We start from the raw sequence: 24,606 nt of genomic DNA on the forward strand, positions 1-24,606 counted from the left end.
TGTCTGACCCGGAAGGTTCCAGCTGGTTTTCTGGCTCCGGGGACCTGCAGTGGCTCTGCATGGTCACCCTGTTCGCCGCATCCCTGGTCACCCTGTTGCTGTACCTGGTGCAGTACATCCAGCAGGGTGGCCCGGCAGAGAGGGGGCACCCAGGACCGACTCCGACTCTGACTCCTGCTCGGGGGCAGGGGCAGGGGCAGGAGGTCGAGGCTCTGCTGGACTGGGTGCTGTCCCTGGGGAGCTGGAGGAGCCAGTGGAGAGGAGTCTGGTGCAGAGCACTGAACACAGAGGCCAGGAGGTCCGGGGTGAGTCCATGAGCTGTGGAGAAGGTCCTTGGGGTCCTCGAGAAGGTCTTAGAATGTCTTTGAGTTTGACCGATATTAAGCCTTTAAAGTCATTAAATAGTCTCAATGTCCACTTGTTATTAATCTGTATATTTATTTTTGTCAAAATAAGTCAAGTTCTTCTCCATCGAGGTCAACATTTCTGATGTTATGAAACCCTAAACCTGCCTATGAACCTAACACTTACCATATATACTATACATTATACTTACCTGGGGAGAGAAATCCCAGTACTTACCACTACATCTAAAGTTCTGTGTTAAAAACAAACAAACAAAAAAAAAAGTTCTAGTTAGATTTGTTCCAGTCCCCAATCTCTTACCTTATCACTTTACCTTATCGCTCCATCTTACCTCGCTGTGTACCTGAAGGAGACTGTTCTAATACAAGTTTATGCAATCATGTCGTTCACAACCTACCATGTTTTTTTACCTCATACTTACCCCTCTTTACCAAATAATATAGTACCTGCAGTACGTAATTCAAGAGAGAGATGATTTGTCTGATAACCATTCTGGAAACGATTCTGTTACAGGCATTTTTTCACGACAGATTCCCTTTGTTAAGCCGATTTTGCAAACTTTTGGAGCATAGTATAGCTGGGCGATATTGACAAAATCAAAGGTCAATATCGATAATTGAGACAATGTTCATAAGACATTTACACAAGAAATATTAGAGGAACCATAATTAGTACTGTGGATGTTATGACCATTGGTGGAACATCTGTAACAGTCCATGAAGTTCAGAAAATTGCATTATTGTAATGTAACACTCCTCAAAGACAACATTGAATTATAATGTGATATTACAAACAACCAACATTTATAAAGGGTTAGTCTTTTTGCAGTTATTGGCATCCTTCTGGTGCTAGATGTTTTCTGCATCTTCTTCCCTTAAATAATCCAATAATTATAATCCAATGATATTCCCCCCTTAGGGCCAAGTTCTGCTGTCCTTCGACGAGGACGGTCTCCAGGCATCGGAGCTGGTGGTCCGTCAAGTCTCCAACTTCCACAAGGAGGCCGGGCACAAGGTACCCTACCCCCTTTTGGCTGTTTTTCCTCTGGTCGAGTTGAAGGGTTGCCCGTCACACAAGTTCCAATCCGTTCTAACATCTTTCTTTCGGCCGATTGTTAGTTGGCCGTCAGAGACCTTCCGGATCAATCGAGCCATTGTCGCATGCAGAGTTAGAGGCGCTTCCTTCTCCTTCTCCTCCTCCTCCTCCCACGGCCATGAGTTAGCGTTTGTTTTTCATCCGACAGCTTGGGCCAGCTCGGGCCTCATTAACATGAATCCTGGTTGTAAAAGAACGCGACTCTTCTTAACCTTCCAAACTGGCCGTCCAAACCCAAATAGCGGACATATCATCTGATTTCCCGTCGTCAGTCTGTATGAGGTAGTACTGTGTAAAAAATGACTTCTACACTTGTGCTCCCAAGGAATAGAATGTCAAATTGCTTTTGTTAAAACATGGGCATTAGTAAGTAGAAAATAAAAATATAACTGCAAACTGCTGGGGACCTTAAAAGCCTTCAGGATCATCATCAGTATCTTTATTAGGGCTGGGTTAAAAAAATAAATGAACCTCTACTCTGATATGATTCCATTGTTAATCACTTCAAATGACATTCAGCTCTAATATTTGTTTCTTTTGTCCGGATGGACTTTAGAACCCATTTGTCTTGAATCATGATTTGTCTTTGTGTGGGTGTGTGTGTGTGTGTACTGTACTGCAGTGATGGTCAGTGAGGCTAATAATAGCTTTGATTTAATTGATTTCATAATCATATTGAGAGAAAATGGATGGTGTATCAGCTTTCTTTCTTGGTTTCCTATGACAATTTGTATTTTTTATTTATTTATTTATTTTTTAACGATGTAGAAAAATATCCAATCCAGGCCCAGGGTTCTATTGTTAAACTTTATTGGAGGTTCATGAACAGCGGCTTGTGTGTGTGTGTGTGTGTGTGTGTGTGTGTGTGTGTGTGTGTGTGTGTGTGTGTGTGTGTGTGTGTGTGTGTGTGTGTGTGTGTGTGTGTGCGTGACACACCCAGCTAAAAAATGAAAAACTCTTTTTAATGCCATCACATGAGAGCTGTTGGGATAGGTGAAAGTCGAGCCTGAAGCTCTGGGATTCCCTTTGTTTTTCTAACATTTCTGCCTTATTTTGTGCTAATAATGAGAAGAACAATTTACATGCAAGTTCTTCACAAGATTACCTAACAATAATAACAGGCTAACACTCAATTTGACACCGGTATTGTCCTTTTTAAAATGGATTTTCTCGAAGGGGTGGGTTGTCCAACTTTTCGTTATGTTTTTTTTTAAGCATTAAAACTGTCATTAACTTTTAGAAGTGGTTGCCAAGTTGGCAACCATGCCTCAGCTTTTGGTTGCTAAGGCAGATAAAACGGTTGCAGAATTTTAACCCTTTTGCGAATTGAGTGAGATCAATAAATTATAATAAATTGCTGGACAGATCGATATCGGTGGCAAGGTTTGGGCCATTGTCGACCCCACAAGACAGTTGACAATGGCCCAAACCTGTTGACCCAAAGCAACCATTGAGCCCTGTAAAGGCTGAAGAAGACCAATTGGTGCCCATTGAAGATGGAACGCCGACGATGGCTAGCTTCGCTGTCTTTCTTCATGCAAGTTGAACACATCCTATTTTGTTTTTGTTTTGATATGTTTTGTCTGGCCGTCAGGCGACCCGTTGCACAGTTGTCGGCGAGAAGCTCCAGTTCTGCCTGAGTGCAGCGGCGCCCCCTGCAGGGGAATCCCAACGCTACACTGTCAAGATGGCTCCCCTCCAGATGCAGGTAAACGCATCACGCCGGTAAACACGAAGCGGATCTGGGTACATGCCGATCAAACGTTAGGATGTATCTAAAAGGCATCCACTACTCAGCGTTGCCTCACCGCTGGCAGGAGACTGGCGAAAATGGCCGAGGCAACTTTCTCTTTCTGGGCAATCGCCCCAAAGACCTTGTTTCAATCACTGTTGTGTCAGGGAAGGTTGGCCCGGTTTCTGCTGCATTCATGGAAAGAATTACATTTCCTAAAGGTTAAAGCTGAGGTTGTTTTCTAGAAATATCACTAATTTATACCCAGTAAAGCCTGTTTCAGCAACTGTGTTGTGTGTGCCATGATTTTTATATATATATATATTTTTTTTTTATTATTCTTTTTTTATATGACAATACCTAAGGTAAAGTATTGCAGTTTTGAAATAAAGATATGATGGGAATACTAGCTCTTGTGTTCCAAGATCAAAATTACTGGCTCATCAATTCCATCCAGGATTGCAGCTCTTCTTTCATCAGAACAAGATCATGTTTACACTGAAAGTGAGAACTATTAGTATGCCATAATAATAAAAATAATAATAATAATAATGAGCACATTCACAATGTTTGGGAAGGTTATTGATCACAACTAGCTACACTGCTTTCGAAAATTAGACTCCGCTGGAATGGAAACAGCATAAAAGGGCACATGCAGACCTCAAAATAATTACATACAAAATAATCTGCCGGATTACCGCTTTAAAAGAATCACAAGGAAAGCTCTGGTTTTAAAGGACGTTAAGAGGCAGTCATTTGGTTTGAGGCGGTCAGAAACTCCTGTGATCAGTCCAGACCAAATATCAGGCTGGATTGTTATTATTATTGTATTATTTTATAGTGTGTGTGCTCTATAGCAGCAATTCCAAGATGTGTGGAATGGGGAAAATGGGCCTTGTTAAAATGTGTAAAGCTGTCTTTCATTTGGAAAGCATATCATCTTGGCGTTTCCCTGCCGTGGAATCACAAAGGTTTCTGAAATTACGACGCCGCAAATCTGAGAGTAGGACGGGCCGTAGCAGCTTGACTGGAATGTAAAAACCAATGGAAGCTGCGTCGTATGAGAGCGAGACATTTTACAAGGTAAATGCTGGTTTTTAAGCTTTCCTGAGAGGCTGTTTGGAGGTTTCCTGCCCGGCCCTTGTAGATTTGTATGCGTAGCGGGTGTGCGCCGACTGAATGGTGGCTATTTTTAAACCAATAAGGTGCTTGTGGCCTAATCTGACCGTGCTGTAAATAAAACTGCAGCCAGAGGCTTGAAGGCTAATGATGGAGTCAGGATTGGAGTCAGGGATTACTGATCATGTTTTGGATAGGTGGCCGTTAGGTGCATAGAGGAGTCCCCTTCCCTGTTTGCTGTTGATCTGGAATATTCTGCCCCCCCCCCCCCCCCCCCATTGACAGCTGAACCAAAGAAAACATTTCCTGTTAAAACAATTACGACTGTTGAACGATTAAAATGATTAATCGTGATTAATTGTTTGTGGACTGAATCGGGATTATATAGAAATTTTAAGAAAGTGCTCAAATTTGACCTTAAAGTAAGATTTTTACATTTAAAACAGTGAATCAAGTAAAAGCCATAATATGATTTGTTGAATAGAAACGCAAAATAATCTTCATCAAAAGGTATTTTATGACATCATGCATGTTTACATGAAATGCTTTAGTAACCATGGAAAACAATGAAAAAACGTAAATGCTGGGTAGTTATGTACATAAAGGAGAATATCTTTTGAAAATCTGTAGAAATGGGCAGTGTGATGTTCTCTGTTTGGGGTTGATCTGGAATATTCTGGGGGCCTTTTTTTTTTTTCCCCAGCTCCAGCCTGTCGACCGCAGTTATTTGGAGTGAATAATGAACGCACAATAACACGCCTTGCTGTTTTGTTTTGTTTCCCCACGATGGGGAAAGGGAGCGTCCTTTTATGGACAGTCGGTAAAAACGAATCTGAATTTGGTCATGTGGATCCAAAGTTTGAAAATAGATATACAGTATGGTTAGATACTTTATCCCCCCCCCCAGGGGAAATTGCAGTGTCACAGCAGTCACGTCAAAAAATAGGCAAAGCTTATGAAGTAAACCTAAAGATGTACAACAACAATGTCAACAAGACAATATAAAGTAAACCCAACAATAAGCCAGAGAATAAACCTAAAAATAAAACAATAAACCAGAAAAACAAGCCAACGATAAACATTGGCTATTATACAATTAACCGAAGGATCAATATTAAATAATAGAATAAAAATGAAGCTAAAAGATAACCTAACAAGAAAAACTTGGCAATATACAATAAACCCCAAAATTAACAATAAACCAGAAAAATAACCCCAAACTAAACAATGAACAATAAAGATTTGGCAATATACAATAAACCGAATGATAAACAATACATAAGAAAAAGATCTGAAAATAAATAACAATCGGCAATAAACAGTGAACCTAAAAAGATAACTACTGCATCAACCATTCACATTCTGGCAGAGATAAGAAATTGTACACCTTTGCGTAAATATGTATCAAATGAACTAAATGGTTATAACAGCGTAGAAATTGTAAGGTCAGTGTAAGCTCTTGAACTCTTGTAATAGAAATGTACGGTTGCCATGGTGACAGTTACGTAAATAATGATGCATTCCTGCTCTGTGTGTAATGTTATTGAACTGAACCAAAGCAAACATTCCCTGCACTTTTATAATTATAATAAATTGACAGAACAGGCTTTTCTGCTTTTACCTCAAAGCCCTGCTGGCAGGCCTGGGCCATTTTGTCAAAGTCAAATATGCTATATGTGCCGGACGAATACCTTGATATCGATATTTTTGGCATGACTGTCGGTGCTTTGTCTGCACACAAGAAATATTAGAGAACCAATCATTATAAAAGTAGATATTATAACATTGATTATTACAGTAGAATGTATTGGGCGATCAGAAAACTGCATTATTTTACTGTAACACGACCTTTTAATGACCTCATTTAACTATAAATTGCAAAATTACAAAAACCCATAGCACAGACAATATCCAGCCTCATATCGATATAGCGTTTATTGATATCGTGATATATCTCCACCGCCCGACTCAGTATATTGTTTAGAACAGATAGAACAGACTCCGAAATCCAGAAAACTGCATTACTTTACTGTAACGCAGTCTCGTCATTATGTCATCTAATTATAGCTAAAATATCAGACGATATCTAGTCTCATATCACGATATCGATATTATATCACACAGCTGTACTTTCTGCTGTAGTATCTGTAAAAAGTCATCTTGTTCCTTTTTTTAAATTAGCAAGAAAAAAAGTGCGTGCGTGCGTGCGTGCGTGCGTGCGTGCGTGCGTGTGTGCGCGCGCGACTTGACCAGCGAGCTACTGGTTGAGTCTTTGTGGGGCTCTGTCCGTTTAAGCGTTGCCGTGGCGATCTGATTAGGCCTTTGTTTGGTATCTGGAATCCAGGCGTGCTGCAGCAGGACGCCCAGCTTCACCTCACACAACCTGCGTGTGCTCGTGTGTGTGTGTTGCTGGAATGCTCACTAAGTGTGAAGTTGTAATGGCTCGGTTTCTGCTACATATGTCCTTATATCTATGCGTTATCATCCAAATGATATTCCCCGAGTCGACGCCGTTGTATTTTTGTCCGTGTTTTTTCCCAGTTGGACCTGGACTTCCAGGAGGCCGCAGAGCAGGTCAAGGTCTCCTGGAGCGTCTGCAGGCTGGAGGCCCGGGAGCTGGAACTCAGCCTGAGCTCCTCCCAGGTGAGAAACCTTGAGAGGAACCTCCTCCGTCAAACTGTCATCTAATACCATTTAACACCAAAATGAGCGCGTATGTTTTTTTTTTTTTGTTTTTTTTTTTTGTTTTTTTTAAATGCGGGTAAAACCGCTAAAATAGCTGATTGACTCCTTTCCAATTGCCAGTCGGCGAGTATAAAGGGCTGGACGATATGGTCAAACATGTTATCACGATATATATTTTTTTATATTGATCAATATTGATAATTATCCAGATATATATTCTCAATAATAATAATAATAATAATAATAATAATAATAATAATAATAATAATAATTATTATTATTATTATTATTATTATTATTATTCTCAATTTACAGTTCCAGGTGTATTCTCATGAGAAATCTCCCCTCACCAACCCCTCCTTCGCTCTGTCCCAGTCTCTCCAATATAAAAATAAACAGCAAACCCAAGGAAGGGTTATTTTCTTTAAATTCCTGAAATAAACTGTTCTGCAGGTTTTGGGAGCGCTAGTAAACATACTCCGTATGATGAACTGGATTTGAATTGGACCTGGGCGTGGCGGAACATAGTGGAAGCTCTCTGTAGCGTCCGACTGGGCCGCTAGGGGACAAACTGAAGCGAATGATTTGATGAGGCACAGGTAGAGCTGGGCGATATATCTGTTTATAATATCGTGATGTTCAATTTTTGCTGATATCGCCCCAGGCCCTGACCCGTAATTCCCGTGAGTAAAATACGCAGATATAGGCAGATATTGAAAATGGTCCAATTTAAGCACAAACGTGAAATACAGACTTGTTATTTCTTTCTGATTCAGCCATTTTCTGTGTCCATCTTTTTTTTTTTCTCTCCGAATTTTTCTCCCCGCCAGGACAACGGCAGAGCGTCCAGCGCGAGCGAAGTGAGGGAGGAGATAAAACGTCTGCTCTGCTCGACGAGACCCTCGGTGTCGCTGAGCTGCAGGTCTGCTCAGGCGGCGGGCGCCAAGGTGAGCGAGGACTCAGTATGCTGCCAGCTGTGCTTGTTGTTATTATGTCCCACTGGTAGCGATGCATGACCAGCGAACGATTCGTCCGGCGCGAGCGCCTCTTTCAAATGGCCCGGGAGTCAGAGAGCGACTCCAACCACAAAACAAAAAAACTATTAACTCTCGTTCATCCTTCGCTGGGAATCCTCCTTCGCTCACTGTGCGTTCAAACTACTGAATCAAATGAACAGAGTCGGGAAATCAAGCGACTCGCTTAACTCAGTGATTCGTCAAGAACCGAATCATTAAAAATAAAAAAGAATTAGAAAAAGGGGGTCAAACTTTTCATCGCTATGACTCGTCCTCACACTTTAAGTGTAACTTGTTCTGCCCTTCTGTATGGAACTGATGAATCAGATCGATTAATGCAGTCTTGCAAGTTTTTATCTTGCAACACAAAAGCTCATTTCCGTGATTATTTATATATTTATTCATTTATTTATTTATTTATTTATTTATTTATAAGTCGAATTTTAAAAGAGGAAGCCTCGGTCGTCACAATCAAGCCAGGAGATACAGATGATTAACTCAAGCAGTAGTTTTGAGTCATTCAGATTCCATTTTTAAAGGCCAATTTAGATGCTAGTCTGTAGGAATGATGTGATCGTCGTTCTCTCTCCAAACAGTCGTGCAGCAGGGTGCTCTCCCCCCCGAAGCCGCCCCGTGCCCACGACTGGAAGCTGCTGGTCAAGAACTTCCGGGTCACGCTCGGCCAACAGGGCGGCGCTACAGGTATTTCACGGACGTAGCACGTCATCCTGGTAGTTTCTGCGTGTTATTTGATGCATACTATACATACTCTCAGACATTCTTAAAACACTGGCACACTAACCCACCGCACTAAATGTTAGGTCTGGGTATCGTGCTGACGATTAGATCCAGTATCGGTGAGACGGCTCACGCCGCTATTCTATATCGATTAGGGATCCACTGATTGTGAAATTCTGGGCCGATACCGATGTTTAAAATAACAATTCAGCCGATAGCAGATGCTGATCGTTTTTCTTTGTTTGTTTGTTTATTTTGTTTTTGTTTCTTCCCCCTTTTTGTGCCAGGGAAACAAAGAAATCATTATAAAAAATAACTGAACTGTTGTAAAGTCTTTCATCCCATCACATTATCTTTGAATGAGCATAAATTCAATCACACAAATTCTTGAAATAACCTTTAACATAACCTTCTCTCACATGACAACGATGATTTTTGTGAAAAATGACCAACACATACACTCTCACACAAATCTTCCTCTGAACAACACTCCCTCAGACCAGGGTCTGCGGGGCAGGAGGGGTTTGAGTAATTCGGGTTCAACATGCTTGGAGGACTTAGTGTGGGAGTGTGGTTGGCTGTGCCAAGTCCTGGCGCCTGGTGCCGGGTGGTTTCTGGCCTGCTGCGACCTGAGGAGGAGTGCCGCCGGGTGCTTTCCAGGGCCCCTTGGAGGCCGCTCGCCATCATGGGCGTGGGTTGGGGTGCTGGAGGCGGCTGTCGGCCTTGCTCCCGCTGTGTGGCTTCTCTGCGGTGGGTGCCGGGGATGGTGGACGGCCCACATATCTGGCTGTCATCCCGGTGCCCTGTGCATGGGTAGGCATTGTGCCCCCTGCAGTACAGGATGGGTGTTGTTTTGTGATGCTATTGTTCCTGATGATAATTGCTCTCTTCCAACTCAGTTCGCCCACTTTCCCGCCAGTTAATTCCTTTTCGCGTTTTCACATATTGGATATAAATTTCTTGACAACATGAAATCATAACCACGAGAGGCAGGTGGATGTAAAATCCCGAGAGCCGTCTGATATCTTGCTTTCAATTTACCATATGCAGTCCAATGTTTGTATATTTAAAGGATCCCCATTAGCTAAATGCTATGGCAATCGGCTAAGGGGCCTTAGCCGGTGGCAGTCTTCCTGGGCTCAACACCTAACATAATGTACACAACACATTTCATGATATGTGGCAGGTCCGCCTGCCAAATGCACCCAAGTGGCATTTTCAGCGTTCTCCAGCACAGAGACACAGATGACGATGGGTTGTGGACACCAGTTTATTGTAGAGAGGCGGCTCGGTGGAATTAGCCAGGAGCAGATAGAACATGTCATGACAGGGCTCCTCTCCTGAGTGAGTGTGGGGATGAGGGTTTTAACCTGTTGCCCATTAGCCCAACCAACAAGCAACAGGTATGCAGCCACCCTGACCCAATCACCAAGATCCAGGTCAGGTGTGGCTGCTCAAACCATCCCATCCCTGGACAACAATATGCATTCAAATTCCATTCATATAAATGTATTTACATCAATTAATATTTAAAAAAATGCAGCGCTTTTACATTGATATGAAATTTAAAAAAATACGCTCATGCACACTTCAAAACCAGTCAACACTGAACATACTGTACATTTAGGTAGAAAACTTAATTAAAAATCAATATATAGATGATTTTTAAAAATAACAAGAAGTACCACTCATTTGAAGCGGAACACAAATATTAAAACTAGCACAGAATTATACCTCCTTCTATTCAGTCCAGTGTGATGAAATTAATCTGGAAACTGTCGCTTTAGGAATTTACGAGTGTAAGACTTTGAGTTAACAAGAGACTGAAAGCAATTTTCCAGCGACGAGGCATTTATTGGCATCCCACGTCGGAACATAACAATTTGCGGATGGAGAGTTAATTTTTCCTTGACCCAGCCAATGGAAACACACCGGATTTCCACTCTATTTTTTTTGGTACTTATTTCATTGTCTTAGAATCCTCCTTGAATTTGGATAAAAACATATAATCATTATGGAAATCGAACAATTTAAAAATAAATTCTTCCGAGTCTCATCCTGGTTCTTCTGATAGTTCTGCTTAGTGTGTGTGGACTGACTCTGCAGTTCCCTCCTGGGTTGATTTGCTTTCCTCTTAAGTGTAGAGGACAATTTCCCTGATGGATTGGTGGTAATTGATGAGATGCACCGTAGGCTGGAAGCCGACGGGCTTTTTAACGGGCCGTTCTTCTTCCTGTCCTCGCTCCCTGCTCACTTATCATTTTCAGGGTCCTAACCTTGCTTGTAAACGCTTCGTTCTGCTTTTCGCTGAAGTTTTCCTGTGCGTGAAGCACTCAGACTCGTGGATTATTTAAGAGCTGGGATGTACAATAGTGATGAAAGCTTTGACTCTTTCTTCAGACTCGTTTCTCAGAGTCACTCCGTAAAAAGAGTCGTTCTGTCTTTCCAGACGCTTTGTGTTCATTTGATTGAGTCGGTGTACCAGAAGAGTCGGCGCGCCTCTGAGTCGTGAATGGAATTCTCACAGCAATAATTTAATTCTGTCACAATTATTTATTTAGGCAACAGAATGCAAATTGTGGATCCCAGAAAATCTTGCTGTAAAAATTCTCTCAATAATATTTATTTTGGCAGAAAAAGGCACAATAATGACTTATGCACTACACTCTTATGTCAGAATTATGTATTTTAGTGGAAGGTGAATGTGCAAATCAGTCACATCAATGAATTATGCCAAATGCCTTGGACTTCAATTTCTCAGTTATAGTAATTAAGCAGTCATATTTAGTTCTCTAAATTATTTTCTGTTCTTGATTTTGAAGATGACCTCGCTCGCCTGCTCTTTTGCCGAAGTGACTCCAGAGTCATTTAAAAGATTTGTTCGCTACGAACGAATCGGTCGCGCGTCTTCCGTCACTAATGTACAACCGGCTCTTGGCCCATTACCCTGAAAGCCTAGAAAGTGATAAAAGTAATATTTAAACTAAGAGAAGCACAAGTGCTTAGATCAGCTGTGAAACGATTGAGATTGACACTTAACGAAATTGATGACTGCTCCCTTTGGGATGACACGAGTGCTAGCAGTGGTTTTGTTTACAATAAAGTTATGAGACAAAATAACGATAAAATGATACGAAGCACGCACATAAATCACAGTCATACAATTTTTAACAAGAGAAATGGCAAGAGTTACTGTTAGGTGAGACTTTATTAATCCCCAGAGGTGAAGGTGCTGTAATAGTGGCCCAAGGTTGCAAGCAAATACAAAACAATTGAAATCAAAAATCCTTTCATTTAATTTTTTTGTTTCATTTTTGTAATGGCCTATTTAACACATTTAAAGACAATGTTTTCAAGACATCCTCTTCAAAACGTTCAAAATAAAATAAAAACAATGGTACTGTTTTCCAAATGGGAGAGGGAGCAGCGTGTGGGAGTGCACGTGGCGGTGTACGCTGCAGGAGTTTGGCTTTCACTCATTTAACTACAATAATATCAGGTGATTGCTTTGAATGTTACGAAATTGTTTAAAAAACGTTGGTGTAGGCCGTCGGTCCAGCCCAAAACATATCGTAAAGAAAGACATTTGCGAATTTCGAACATCCGTCTCCGCGCCGCGCAGTTGTGGTGCTGAAAGGACAGCGCAGACATGGTCCGTTGAAATGGCGGTTAAGTGTTGAAAGAAGCAATATCTGATGGGAAAATAACCTTACATTACGATACTGTGGCAGTTTCTCCTTCCACACACCACCCAAGTGGCGTTTCAGGGCCCTCCGGCGCAGATGACGATGGGTTGTAGACACCAGTTTATTGTAGAGAGGAGGCTCGGTGGAATTAGCCAGGAGCAGATAGAACATGTCATGACAGTGCGCCTATCCTGAGTGTGTGTGAGGATGGGGGTTTTAACCTGCTGCGCATTAGCCAGACCAATGAGCAACTGGAATGCAGCCACCCTGGCCCAATCACCAAGATCCACGTCAGGTGTGGCTGCTCAAACCATCCCATCCCCACACCACAGATACATTTTGTGGTTAATTAAGCCACATAACATATATATTATATTCCTAGTGTGTTCAAGCCGATAGATCTACATCAGAATCTTAAAGGGGACCTGTTATTATGCTCCTTTACAGCAAGTTAATATAGGTCTCTGAAGTCCCCAAAACATGTTTTTGCTGAAAATACTTGTGCATGATTGTGCATTCTAGCCATTCTAACACACCTCTAAATCCATCCTGTTCCAAAACGGGCTGTTATTTGTGGGTGGAGCCACCTTCCCGAGGCCCCTAGTTCTGTGAGTCAATGGGGTTTGAGCACACCTTCCGGGTTCCGTTGTATATAGTCAGTAAACTTTCACTGTTTTCACCTGATCAGTCCAATAAAGTCCTGTTTCTGAACAAATTTGAGGCGCGGAATACGCAATCCAGTTTCTGAATCTTCACTCATATTAGATCTACAAGGCCTCATTTAAAAGTTTGTCCCGACTTTCGTTGCTGTTCTCCAAGCTTGTGGGAGACACGGACGCCGTGCCGGGACACCGCACGCAGGGATTTTTTGTTTCATGTAAACGTCGGAATATAAAATAAAATAAATACATCTACAATAAAAACACACTATTTTTATTGGTTGTGTTTGGAGAAATGTACAGCGGATCGTGCGCCGCAGCCTACAGTCTATGTACCGCATACTTTTATTGATTTTCTTTTTTTTTTTTTTGTTTGTTTTAAAGAACACACAGCAGAATTATTTTTAAAATCCTTACATTTCCAGTGTCTGTGGTTTCTTCACGGACAGTTGGTATTCATTCCTCTTTCTTTTAAAAGATTTGTGCAGGTCTGTGCACAGTGTGCAGCCAACAGAGCACTTCCCGGTGGCGCTCCAGCCGTGGGTGGAGTTACTCAGATAGGGGCGGTTGTAATCCCACTGAAGCCCAACGTGACGTAGTGTTGGGCTGCAAATGTGAACAGGTTTTTTCGGGGCATTTTTAGTGTATTGACAGCTCACAATAAACTGACTGGGTTGTCTTATTTCACAGTTTGTGTGTTAGTAGACGCATCAGAGACCCAAATGTATGTGCACAAGCACTGAAAAGGGGAGTTTTTCATAATAGGCTCCCTTAAACAAAACGCACATTAATTAATTACTAAGTTCACGAACAAAAAACTATTATTAACATCCCTAGTATTTACACGAATGATGCTTTCATAGCACCGGCACTGCAGAGGGGTGGAGCTTATCACAAAAGGGGCAGAGCTTAAGACGTGTGGAATCCGACTCCCCATAGAAATGAACGAGACTCCCGGTTTTGATGTCTGGATTTGGATTCAGTGTAAAGCTGGCTCCGGTTCCAGTATTTCTTTTTTTTCCCTATACCTCTGGCCCGGTCTTCTGGCGGGATTAATAAAGGTGTTTCTCTAAAGATGGCTGACCCGGCTGGTTGTTCCTCAGGCGGTGTGGATGTGAATCCAGTGTGCGCGCTGCTGTTGGACGACCCTCCACAGAGGTTCTCCACCTCGGTCCAGAAGAACACGGCCACGCCCACCTGGGACCAGCCCTTCATCTTGTAAGTCTCTACAAGGCTCCAATCAGGAAAGACAAGATGATCAAAACTAGCAGATAATTAATTTCAGCGACATACAGTTATTGTTTTTATTGTCTTATATATTTTTCTATCTTAATAATATAGTTTTATCGTGCTATATATATTTTTTTTTACGTGTATATTTTCATATATATTTTAGAAAGGCAGGCTCAGTGCCAGACAGATAGAATTGAATTTAATTAGCAGCACTTTTTATACTTATTTTAATTGTTAAGTTCATTCATGGCATTGCTTTTCATTTTTGTTTTTTTGATATTTTGTTAATTAATTTATTTGAATTATCTTGCTTCTTTTTATACTTTCCAGTGTTTTCAATTTGTCATTTAATCGTCCATTGAATTCGCAGCACTTTTAAGACTTTGAACTGACTGAATTGGTTTATTGTCCTTTAATGCCTATTTTAATTTCTATTCCAATATCTTACATTTTATCTGTGAAAGGTGTTATATAAATAAAATGTATTATTATTATTCTCAAATCAAGTCCCGTACCCATCAAAATGTTACGCTCGAAACATAATAAAAGCCCCCACAGTCAGGCCGGACGGTTCCCAGCGCGGTTGGTAATGGTTACAGTCGCAGTTCCACCACGCACGGTTCGGCATAGAACGGCTGTGAACCGTTCCTATTCCTGGATTTTCGGCCCCGGTGTAGTCGCCGTAATGAATGGCGCCAAACCGCGCTGCGCGGAGGCTGAATTTCATACGTGCTGGATGATTGGTTTCTCATTGCGTGCACATACGTCACGTCCGATACGTGTTATGTTTACATCCAACGGCGCCATTGTTAAAATACTCACTTCGTATGAAGCTCGACAGCATGTGTTGTGAATACTGGGGGAAAAAACATCCTTTTTAGCAGCGGTAAAAAGGATGCGGTAGCACTCCAGCCTCAGAGCGACCCTGGAAATTAGGCTAATGACTTTCTGAATAATATAATATTTATTCATTCATATTTAATATTCATATTTACTCGCAGTGAGCTGAACGGGCGTTCCAAAGAGCTCAACATCCAGCTGCTGAACGACGGGGAACCTCCAGAGCGTAAGAGACCATGCACTACTTTTAAACCCCAGAAACGCCTCTTTTATCTGGCCCAGTGGTTCTCAATGTCCGGGGGACCCCCGGAGAGTCTGTCCAGAGGCTCCGGGGGTCCACAGCCAAATGACCGTTAACCCTCATCGTACTGTAATTGAACTAACAAGACGTTCGTGAGAGACTGTACAATAACGACTGTAGGCCAGCTTCTGCATTTAAGCTTCTAATCTAACAAGATTATAAACACTAAATCATATCTGACAACGGAACATCTTCTGAGATTTTGGGATCCCGGACACTAAACCTTATCAAATGGAAGGGTCTGCTGTCTCATCGGGTGTTTTGCTCCTGCCCTCGCCAGGCTCCTCACTGGGCCAGGTGTCCGTTCCCTTCGATCTGGTGAAAAAGTATCCGAGAGGACAGCAGACGTTCGCACTCACGACCAAAGACGGGACGGTGACGGGATCACTGACTACTGAGGTACGACCAGTTTGATATCAACTCAGTCCCATATCGATCAGGGGGCTTACGATGCCATATATATCCTGTATATAATGAGATATCTATTCGATCCGATATTGATGAGACGACGGAGACGGAGAATTGCTGCAAAGTTTTTACTTGTACCATCTGACATCTACCATTTGCATTACAAAAATAGTTCACGGAACCAATTCAGTCTAATGTGGAAATTAAATATTTCAATTTCATTTGTGACGAAGGTGGTTTGATTGGAGAGCGGTTGCGTAACATCCAAACAAAGTGTCCATATTCCGAATTAAAATTAAATCGTATGGGTTTTATTTTATTTGGTTTTTTTTCTCATGACTTTCAGAAGATACTCATTATACCCACCAGTTTTTGTTTATATTTGAGAGAGAGAGAGAGAGAGAGACTCATCTCTTCATAATTTCTTTCTTATTCTCATTTTCGCATCTTGACCCGCCCCCCCCCCGCAGTTCACCTACCTGGAGCCCAGCGAGGTGCGCTCCTGGCAGCCCCCCACGCCGGCCCCCACCAAGCGGGTGGAGATGGACCGCACCGTGATGCCGTGCGGCACCGTGGTCACCACCATCACCGCCGTGAAGAGCAAGCCGGGCCGTCTGCTGCCGCTCCCCGCTCTACCCGCGACCACCTCAGGTAGCACCCCTCTGAGCAGAGAGGCAGCTAGGGTCAGAACCAATCTCAATACATTTTTTTACAAATATACAAAAATAGCCAAATACAAATTTTAAGCTCTGAACTAACCTTACTTTGTACCACAATTAACATAAAATACACTTTGTGTTCCCAAAATTTTTGTTTCTGACACTTTATACACTTTATGTGCAGAAAATGAAAAAAATCAATAAATAAATTAAAAACACATCAAAAGACATTGTAAGATCTCAGTGATAGTCAAACCAGGCCATTTCACATCGGTCCTCAAGCAGCGGACCGTGTTGACCAGCCCTCAACACTTTCGACATCCCATAATGCACTTTACTTATGTCAGAAAACGCACAGTATACCCTACATACCCATACCTTATCCTGTGCATACAATCACATTTTCTATATTCTGTATATTTTTTATATATTTGGCTATTTCTCTTTTGTATTTTGCGGCTATTTGTGTATATCATACACATTTTATTTTACTTATATTTTATACTTATATTACTTATATTTTAATATTATTATTTGTCAGACTGTTAAGCTTCCCCCCCCCCCCCCATGCTTTCGTCCTCACCAACGTCAAATTCCTCGTATATGTAAATGTGCTTGGCGGAATAATCTCATTTGGATTTTGAAAACGGCGACTACCCTAACTAGTCACCAAAATCCCAAAACAGAAAAAGACACCAAATGTTAAAGCGCAATTTCGACATAGGGTTTGCGGTTCTGGACCTTTCTGTCGTCGTCTCCCGACAGAGCCCCCCCAGAAGTGGAGCCCGGGCCGCCTGGAGCGCCACGTGTCGGAGCAGCCGTCGCCTCTCGGCGGCACCGTCAGCAAGGCGCTGTCGTCCTCCGACACCGAGCTGCTGATGCTCAACGGCGCCGACCCCGTGGCGGAGGCCGCCATCCGCCAGCTGCACCAGTCGGCCAAGCAGAAGCTCAAGTCTCCCGTGAAGAAGAGCACCATCATCATCTCGGGTATCGCCAAGGTAACGCCCATGCCAACGGAGCAAGATGTTGTTTTGAGTTGCGTTTGTTCCGTTCTGGATTGGTAATCCGTCCAAAGGTTAATTTGTTTAAGTGGCCTTAAACGCTCCATGTTTGCTGCTTTGTCGTCGCTGGCATGCTCTTCTTCCTCTTCTTGTTCTTTTTCTTCCTCTTCTTGTTCTTTTTCTTCCTCTTCTTGTTCTTTTTCTTTTTCTTCCTCTTGTTAACAATCCTATTGTTTATATTTGGATTTTTAGGTGGTCCGGCCCGCACCCTCAATACGCAATATTTTTTATGATATGCGCAATGTTTTTTATGATATACGCAATATTTTTTACGATATACGCAATATTTCTTCTGACTTTTAGACTGGCAGACTAGTCTTAGTTTAAACTTCTGTTTAAACGTCAGGGAAATCAGTCGTTAAGAACATCATGTGTCAGAACAACCAGCGAGGGGCCGAAACCTTTTGTTAGTTATTTAGATATTATTTCGATATTTAAATTATCTTCTCCCATATATAGATTTTTTTGTTGAGTTTAGAAGAAAATATTTTAAAGGGAGCTGGGGAAATTAAACTATAATTTCTTTAACAGTTATAATGTCTTATTTAAATTCCTGTTTTGTTTAATTGGTTGGGTATTCATGTGCAATTTGTTCAATAGAAGCATGATTCAGCATGGAAATGATTCATTTCATTTCCTATAAAATTAACCTATTAAAGCAGAAAGACATAGGAACTGTATAGCTAATATGCACACTTCAATATTTGTATATTTATCGCAAGTCATATCGTCATTGCCATATTTAATTTTGTCAGCCGTTGTTTTGTGCTTTTTTCAAATTTGTGTCAATATTTCTTCTGACAAATTTGTGTCAATATTTCTTCTGACTTTTAGACTGGCAGACTAGTCTTAGTTTAAACTTCTGTTTAAACGTCAGGGAAATCAGTCGTTAAGAACATCATGTGTCAGAACAACCAGCGAGGGGCCGAAACCTTTTGTTAGTTATTTAGATATTATTTCGATATTTAAATTATCTTCTCCCATATATAGATTTTTTTGTTGAGTTTAGAAGAAAATATTTTAAAGGGAGCTGGGGAAATTAAACTATAATTTCTTTAACAGTTATAATGTCTTATTTAAATTCCTGTTTTGTTTAATTGGTTGGGTATTCATGTGCAATTTGTTCAATAGAAGCATGATTCAGCATGGAAATGATTCATTTCATTTCCTATAAAATTAACCTATTAAAGCAGAAAGACATAGGAACTGTATAGCTAATATGCACACTTCAATATTTGTATATTTATCGCAAGTCATATCGTCATTGCCATATTTAATTTTGTCAGCCGTTGTTTTGTGCTTTTTTCAAATTTTAAGTGTCGGTCTAGCACCGTATGGAGGGAGAAAAACAAACGATACCCGACCGTTACGTACAGACTGTAGTAGCCAATGATGCGTTCCATGGGACTCTGAAAATTGTAGCTCGTGTTAGTAGTAATTCTGCGTGTCACCAGGAGTCGGAAACCCATCATTTGTCACAGAGAGTCGTCACTGCGTCATTACGTCAGCCGATGCTGCGTTCAGGGGAAACCCAGAAAATTGTAACTCGTTTACATAGTGATGTTGGCGTAGAGACGAGCGACAGCACGAGCTGACGCTACGTTCTTTGGAAACTCAAAAATTGTAATTGGTGTCGATACGAAGCGATGGTGTGTTTTACGGGAACTCGGAAAACTGTAATTATCTAACACGACTAATCTGGACACCGTGTATGGCTCCCTGATGCTCTATTTCTTCTTCTAGTTTTTTCTTGTTCTTCTTGTTGTTTTTCTTGGTCTTGTTGTTTTTCTTGTTGTTAGGGGTCCAGGACCCCTAATAACTGGACCCAGAGTTTTCTAATAATTGGACCCGGATTATTATTATTATATATTTTTTCCTTGGCATTTTTTGGGTTTAAAGTGTCTGGAACACGACAATCGCCGAACCCAAGGACATGGTTGAGGTCTCGTTGGAACCGGGACGTTTCAGACATCTTGTGGTTGCAAATTTACAGTAAGTTGAAGAACGTTGGCATACCTTGATTAGTTTGTGGAGCGGGGTTTTTGTGTGTGTGTGTGTGTGTGTGTGTGTGTGTGTGTGTGTGTGTGTGTGTGTGTGTGTGTGTGTGTGTGTGTGTGTGTGTGTGTGTGTGTGTGTGTGTGTGTGTGTGTGTGTGTGTGTGTGTGTGTGTATATATATATATCTATATATATACACACACACACAGGCTTCGTCTCTGGGTGCTCATTCGCATTTGGAGAGTTGCGCTGTGTAGACCTGGTTGCTTCACGTAGTAGCTACGATTGTTCAGACAACAGACCGGAGGAGCCGACGCGGCGTTCAGTGTGAACAGGGAAAATTGCATCTTGTGCTGCGTTTCACAGAACACGGAAAACTGTAATATGCACCTAACACTACCAAACTGGACCCCATGTATTGCTGCCTGCAGCTTTCTTCCTGTTCTTTTTCTCCTTGTTATTTCTATGGCTCTTGTTCTTTTTGGTCCTCTTGCTCTTGATGTCCTTCCTCTTCTACTTCTTCACCTTTTGTAAAACCCCTTATAGACAGCTGTATATCTACAAGTATGCTCCTCTTCCAGACCCCGGTGTGCCAGGATGACGAGCTGGCCCTGATGGCTGACTACGCCGCGGCCATGGACGCCTCCATGTCGGAGTGCAGCTCCACGCAGGACGTCACCGCGGCGGCCGTAGCCACGGGAACCAGCAGCAGCAGCGTTAGCCCCGCCCCCAACGACGACATCCCGGGGATGCGGCAGACCCCCGGCGGCGGGACGGGGTGCCCCCCGGTGGCCTGGGACGAGCAGGCCGGGGACAACGAGGTGGAAAACGTCTCGCTGTCCATGTGCGTCTCCGAGGCGAGTTGCAAGAAGCGCAGAGGTAAAGATAAAATACTCTGAAGTAAAAGTATTTTTGTGTAAAAGTACCACATTGATCATCATCATCTCTACTTAAGGAAGACTATAAAAGTATGTGTTACAAGTACTACTTGACCTTTTTTTTTAAAGTGACTGTTCTAAATGTAGTAAAGTATAGCTATTTAGAGCGTAGGTGAATAAAAGGTGTATATATATATTTGAAATGCAGTAATATGCAGTAATAAATTATAAGTGTACATATTTGAAAGTAAAAAGTATAGATATTTAATTGAAGTGGAGTAAAAGGTCAAAAGTCCCAAAAACGGAATGTACTTCAGTAAGAAAAGGTACAGATACTTGTACTTAAAGGACAGTCACAAAGTACTTTGTTACGTGCCACCACTGGTGTGCCCTATGGGATGCTGCGTGTTGCCATGGTTACTCTTTTTACCCTTTTTGACCCTTCTCCTCTGCCGTCTTAGAGGAGAGCGGCGCGAACGAAGATGAGTAAGTTTCTCAACGTAGCGTAGCTCCACGTAGAGTAGAACCAAAATGAAGTAGAACCCAGGAGAACGTGTAGCGGGGCTGAACAATATACATTATTGGCATATTTGGATTTTTATTACCGAGGTACAAATGCTTTTGTATGTGGTATTTTAAATGACTGATCCGTAATATCAGAGCTCTCGAGGAACCAGCAGGAACTACAACTGAACACAGTCCTGTCCGCTTTCACCCGCTCCCGGTGAAACTACGGTGGCCTCAAAGTATCAACAGTTAAATGAGATTTAAGTGAAATTGTGTCAAGTTAAACGGTGATGGTGTCCCTTTGCTGCTTTAAATGTTTGGAAAAACAATCCTAAGGTAAGATTGTGGCGAATTATATGATTATTATGTTGCTGCAGTGTCAACAACAAACTCAACTTAGCTCAAGACTCCCGCATCGGTTCCTCAGGCTTCTGAAAGTCTCAACCTGGCCCCAGCTTTCGAAACGCTGCCCCAGCGTTCACTGTGTTCGGGCACTTCAGATATATTCCGAATTAAATGAAATATTACCCATTGGTCCTTCAAATGGAGGGAACTGCCGTTACAATCCCCCTCACGAGGCCGACAAACACTGACGTTTTCCAGATGTAGGTTTTAATACCAATACCGGACTCTTGTCGTCGTGCATAATCAGTCATTTCAGAAATATCATATATTGTTCAGCCCTAAATGTGAGAATGTATCTGTAGTGACTAGCGGAGCTGGAGAATCCAGTGATTACATTAATCATTAATACGTTGATTTTTTTTTTTTTTTTTTTCTCATCATGAATCACTTTAACACTTTTAATCGTACTAAGTACAAATAAAATATACTTAATACTTAACCAATTATAAATATACTTATACTGGATAATTAACTTACTGTATGTGTCCGACCTTATTATAATCTGCAGCGTAATTATGGGTTTGGTGATTACTGACCACTAGGGGGCAGGATCACTCGCGTTGCGTTAAAGATTCTCACAGGGGTGGACATGCTTGAGGGCTCTTTGGGGATACTTTTGAAGACGCCGCATGTCAACGTCTTCGATGTCATTTCCTGTCGCCAGACGCCAAAGGGTCCATTTTTAAGCGTTATGAGTGCTTAAGCGCTTTGACAATTCTGTGCTTCTAACCGAACGGTGCTGGCCTGGTTCATTTAGGGCCTAAAACAAACCCTACACAAGTATGCAAACGCACAGTCTGGTAGTAGAACACGAAACATGTGCCCCGACGTTCCTGCGGCGGCAATACACCCAGCGTCCTCCAGGGGGGCAGTCGAGGCCGACTCTGATCTGGTTTTGACGGACGACAGCTTTGTGTAGCTCGAAGGCGTCTGAATTTGCGTGCCTCCGTCGGCTTTGTTTCGGCTCTTATCGTTTGGGGTTTTTGCTTGCCCCCCTTTACAGGAAGCTTCCTCCAGAAGAGCGCCAAGCTCTTCTTCCGGCGGCGGCACCAGCGCAAGGACCCGGGGATGAGCCAGTCGCACAACGACCTGGAGCACCTGGAGCATCCGGCGGTGCTGGAGCGGGCGAGCCGCACCGCCACGCTGAGCCGCATGCTGAACCGCAAGCTGCTGCCACGGCAACGCAGTAAGGCCAACGGAGCTACCTCGGTGGGGGAGCCCCGCCAGTGAACCCCCGCCCCGCCCCCCCACAACCACCCCAGAAACTATGTCAAGTTGCACTGGAAAGTCTCCCCCGGCCTCACCCCTCCGCCACCCCGTCGCCCTGCGTTCTGAATTGAGGGGGCAACGGTATGCAGACGGGACAGAAAGATGGCTTCCAGAGCTTGGCCTCCACCCTAGCGGCCCTTGTGCACCCAGAGTTAGCGAGTGCACGTTTGGCTAACCGCTAGCTTGCCGGCTTCTTTACACTCATGCAATTTTCGAGGACATTATTTTGCATGTTTCTTTTCTATAACTTTATGAAATGTTTTCAGAACCTTTTAGCGTTCCTACGGTCTTGTGACCCACAGCGAGGACTTGCGTTGGCGGTTGCTCTGCGGCTCCTCCTAAAAGCTAAGTCGCACTTGAAAGTGTCCCCCAGCCTCGCCTCGGTGGCTTCCAGAGCGAGGTCCCCGCCAAGTGGCCGTTATGCACCCAGAGTTGGCGAGTGCACGTCTGGCTGACGCTAGCTTGTCAGCTTCTTTACACTCATGCAATCTTTCTTCTCTATCAATTTATGCAATGTTTTCCAAACTTTTTGGGACTAGCGCGGGCAGTCGCTCTCCACCCTGCTAGCGCTGCTAGCGCTAAGGGTGAAAGCAATCCAATCTACGGTGGCCTAGCGGGGACCAAAGATGAACAGAAGTTGTGCTGTGATTTGCACGTTGACAAAGAATTAAGTTTTTGTTAATCCTGAGTTGATTTCCAGTGCAATGGTGCGAGCGATTGAGGTTTTAACTGATGTTCATTTTTGGACCATTTGTGTTTAAATGGTCCATAAAGGGAGATTGTGTTTATTTCATTGATTTTCTTTTTTAAATATTTGCTGCAAAGCTCGCTCAAGTGGGAGGTGATGGTTTTTAACACTAACATTGTGCTGGCATTGATAAACCAATGGATTTACACCATGGAATTACACTGTAATTATGATTGAGTGTATAATAACGTTGTAATACCGCTTGATTAGAAAATAATCTCAACAGTTGCATACAAGGTGTAGACGTAGTTCGTTTGATAAATGTCCTATTTAAAGGAAAAACTATTAAGGCCTTATTTGTTTGGATCATTGGGAGTCAACCCTATTAATCAGCATCAGAGTTTTAAAAAATGTATCCAATATTGAGAAAATTGTTGCTGCGTCGCGAGCTTCAGTGGGAAAAAGGTGAGGTTCTTCGGCTACCGTGATCGTCCAGTTGCCCGGCGGTCGGCTGAAGCTATTCAAGTCCAAGTCAAGATTCTTTGAATACTGAATCAATTTCCAAGACTCTGATGCCAACCACTGCCGAAATAAGGTTACGGTTGAAATATACTGGAATTTCCCTTTAATGTCTAAATTGCTGCGTGTGCATCTGTAGCCTCGGGTGCTGGATAAAATAATGATACTAGAGAAAACGATCTGCAATTTAAAGCTTCCGTATTTAACGCAACGAGTGAAGACTTTTAAATGAAATATATAATATAAGAAAAATATGTGTGTGTGTATATATACAATACAGCTCTATGTGACACAGGCCATAAAGGAGGTTATTTAAAAATAAGCGTGGCCAACTGTGGGATCTTTCACTGTGCGAACAGTGTAATGCAAAGTTCTGCCGCCTGCACGTCACCGCGCGCATTACAATGAATACCCCCGGACCTCTGAAGGCTGTGATCTACTTAACACGTTGGCCGTACGTGGTCGTCCGCGGAGAGGAGCAGGTGGCGACGGTTGCGTCACGCGGGCGGTATAAATTGGCCTTAAACCCTGCGTGGTCATACATGAGTCCTTTCTTCAAAATAGAATAAAGCCTGTTGCAAAAGTTTGGGAACGCCGTCAGTTAGTACTTATCAACTCCTCCTTTGGCAGCTACCCCATTCAAAGTCTTTCCTCCTCCCTGCATCTTTTTGGATTTCTCCCCATTCTTCCCCGCAGAACACCTGCTATTTTGGAAATACACTGACACGCTGTAGGTGTTGCTGCA

The 24,606-nt window shown here is 42.5% G+C and overlaps 1 protein-coding gene across 1 annotated transcript in view; it reads left to right on the forward strand.

Annotated features, from left to right (window-relative positions):
* The window catches only part of c2cd2 (C2 calcium dependent domain containing 2), a gene marked incomplete at its 5' end in the record, with an annotated part of 24,283 nt that extends 526 nt beyond the window's left edge, over nt 1–23,757 (forward strand). Inside the window, 13 exons of the mRNA XM_080013523.1 lie at nt 23–305; nt 1,285–1,380; nt 3,056–3,169; nt 6,854–6,955; nt 7,828–7,944; nt 8,610–8,715; nt 14,200–14,314; nt 15,331–15,395; nt 15,751–15,869; nt 16,349–16,529; nt 17,303–17,535; nt 20,177–20,474; nt 22,389–23,757. Coding sequence (XP_079869649.1) covers nt 23–305; nt 1,285–1,380; nt 3,056–3,169; nt 6,854–6,955; nt 7,828–7,944; nt 8,610–8,715; nt 14,200–14,314; nt 15,331–15,395; nt 15,751–15,869; nt 16,349–16,529; nt 17,303–17,535; nt 20,177–20,474; nt 22,389–22,615 — 2,056 coding nt within the window. The 3' untranslated portion in view covers nt 22,616–23,757. The remainder of the gene's footprint in view (nt 1–22; nt 306–1,284; nt 1,381–3,055; nt 3,170–6,853; nt 6,956–7,827; nt 7,945–8,609; nt 8,716–14,199; nt 14,315–15,330; nt 15,396–15,750; nt 15,870–16,348; nt 16,530–17,302; nt 17,536–20,176; nt 20,475–22,388) is intronic.
* Between the last annotated feature and the right edge of the window lie 849 nt (nt 23,758–24,606).

The sequence above is a fragment of the Zeus faber genome (assembly GCF_960531495.2).
Source record: "Zeus faber genome assembly, chromosome: 14".
Taxonomy (NCBI): domain Eukaryota; kingdom Metazoa; phylum Chordata; class Actinopteri; order Zeiformes; family Zeidae; genus Zeus; species Zeus faber.